The following is a 2,115-nucleotide window of genomic DNA, read 5'->3' as shown; positions in this document are numbered from 1 at the left end:
TGTGTGTATTTTTCATTGTTGTGTTCACATTAAAATTACTTCCTGTGTACCTCAATATAAAAAGTACATACATTCAGATTATGGTGGTCCTACAATAAGGGTACATTGCACCAATGTTTCACCCAGATGTTAAAGTATTTGACAATTAAAATATTAGCACTGACGCACCTTTTTAGAGTATTATTTAATCATTATTTTCTGGGGCATGCTGTACTTAAATATATGAATGATGGTGGAATTAAAAAGTCCTGTTTTTGTACAACTTAAATTCAATTTTTTGTATTATGGACAGAGGTACTGATAAAAGGTACTGCAGGGTAACAGTACTGAAGTCCACAGTAACCAAGTCTACAGCTGAGACTTGCAGTCGGTAGGTCTCATCTTTAGCAGGTTGACTAGTCAAACACACTGAGGCAATCTCTATTTATGTGAGGACTCATTTCCCGTAGGCCCATCTCCACCTGAGAATTCTTAAAAAACATCTGTCCTGGAGCTTATCACCTTAACTTGCCCTCTGACCCTTAACCAACCGCACTGCCTGCTCCCAAAATCAACAGACAGGATGAGCGGATGAAACTGAGAGATAAAATGAGAAGAGAGGAACTGTTGAGGATACATTTTCGGACTTCAAAAGCAATCTGCAGAGAATTTTCTGGCCTTTGCCCCCGACTGTGGACCTGTGTGAGGGGATGACGAGGCCCGGAGGAGGGGGTTATTACTGGAGGAGACCAGGCGTAAAGCGACCCCCACCTCCTGACACGCACACACATACACTTAGCTCAGTTATAAATCCCAATCTGACCACTTATGCAGACCCACTCTACCATGCCAGTGCGTAGCATGCTTCCACCACGCAGCACAGAGAGGAGAGCAGGTGCGAAAACCTTATATATGTGTGTGTGCATGTGTGTACGGAGAGCATTAAAAGGCTTTGGTTATACTGTACTGTGCACACACAATCACATAGTGGTGATGATTGGGCTCTTGTCATGCTCTGTAAGTTTGCTGTAGGTGAGGATCTCCTGTCAATCACAGAGGGATAGAGGCCAGCCAAGGGTAGAGAGGAGAGAGGTTAGAGAGACAGAGAGAAAAGGGGGGCGGGGGGTTCGTGGTCTGCTTACCTGAAGTCATCAATCTGCACCAGAAATCGAACAATGTCAAAATGTCCTTTCAGCACCTGCAGCTCAGTGAACCGGTTTTTGGGCTGTTCCTCTCCGATGCACAACACAGGGCTTTTCTGCAGACACAAGAGGGAAAGTGGTGAGACAAACAGGCTGCGGTGGAGCCGTAGAGAGACTGAGAGAAGGCTGGAGCATCGAGAGCAGGGATGGAAAGTAGTGGAAAGTAATTCAGTACACTTATTTAGGTACAATTTTAAGGGATGTGTACTTGGTATTTTCATTTTCTGCTCCTTTATTTACTCCATTCCACTTGATTTCAGAGGGACATACTGTAGACTACACTGTTTTGTACTGATCTTTAAGCTTTTCCGTATCTGATTTTACATCACAACAACATACTATGGACTTATATAATGCATTGTTGATGAGACACCCCTTTAATCTTCTCAAATGGTTTAGTTAAATGAATCAAAAGCTGTTCAAGGCCCAAACAGATAAAACTATTCAACATTTCACCAAAAAAAAAGCATACAAATACACACCAAAAATCAAAAAATGAATACAGATGTGTAGCAGAATTCAGTTTTTTATTTATTGTCACCTTCATCAATTATCTCACAACCTGGCAGATTTATTTCATTTACTGTTTTCATTATACTGAAGATATCTGAAGTGCATTTAGCAGGTGAGTTGTTCAGTGAAGTTTAAAAGCAGAACTTGCATGTACTGAGGTATTTATGTTGGGGTATTGAGGATGCTTTTCACTTCCTTTCAGGAAATTACCTCTGGTTAATAGTTTCCTTACTGGTCTTACAACTGATTATGGTAAACATTTCATTCATTTTGTAACTTTGACAATGGAAATATTAACGACAGGAGATGTATTACAACAAGAAGGAATCTAGATATAGGCAGATTCAGAGTACACTTCGAACGACTGTCCTACAAGACACATGCAAAACATGGCAGTTTAACATGAGACGCTCACGTTAAC

At 41.0% G+C, this 2,115-nt stretch overlaps 1 protein-coding gene across 1 annotated transcript in view; it reads right to left on the bottom strand.

The window, feature by feature from the left end:
* wdr41 (WD repeat domain 41) overlaps nucleotides 1-2,115 on the bottom strand; it is a 20,679-nt gene that overhangs the window by 13,629 nt on the left and 4,935 nt on the right. Inside the window, exon 3 of the mRNA XM_008297203.1 lies at nucleotides 1,122-1,237. Coding sequence (XP_008295425.1) covers nucleotides 1,122-1,237 — 116 coding nt within the window. The remainder of the gene's footprint in view (nucleotides 1-1,121; nucleotides 1,238-2,115) is intronic.

This window comes from Stegastes partitus, unplaced genomic scaffold (genome assembly GCF_000690725.1).
Source record: "Stegastes partitus isolate 25-593 unplaced genomic scaffold, Stegastes_partitus-1.0.2 Scaffold1198, whole genome shotgun sequence".
NCBI lineage: Eukaryota > Metazoa > Chordata > Actinopteri > Pomacentridae > Stegastes > Stegastes partitus.
This window is presented reverse-complemented; position numbering and strand designations above follow the sequence as displayed.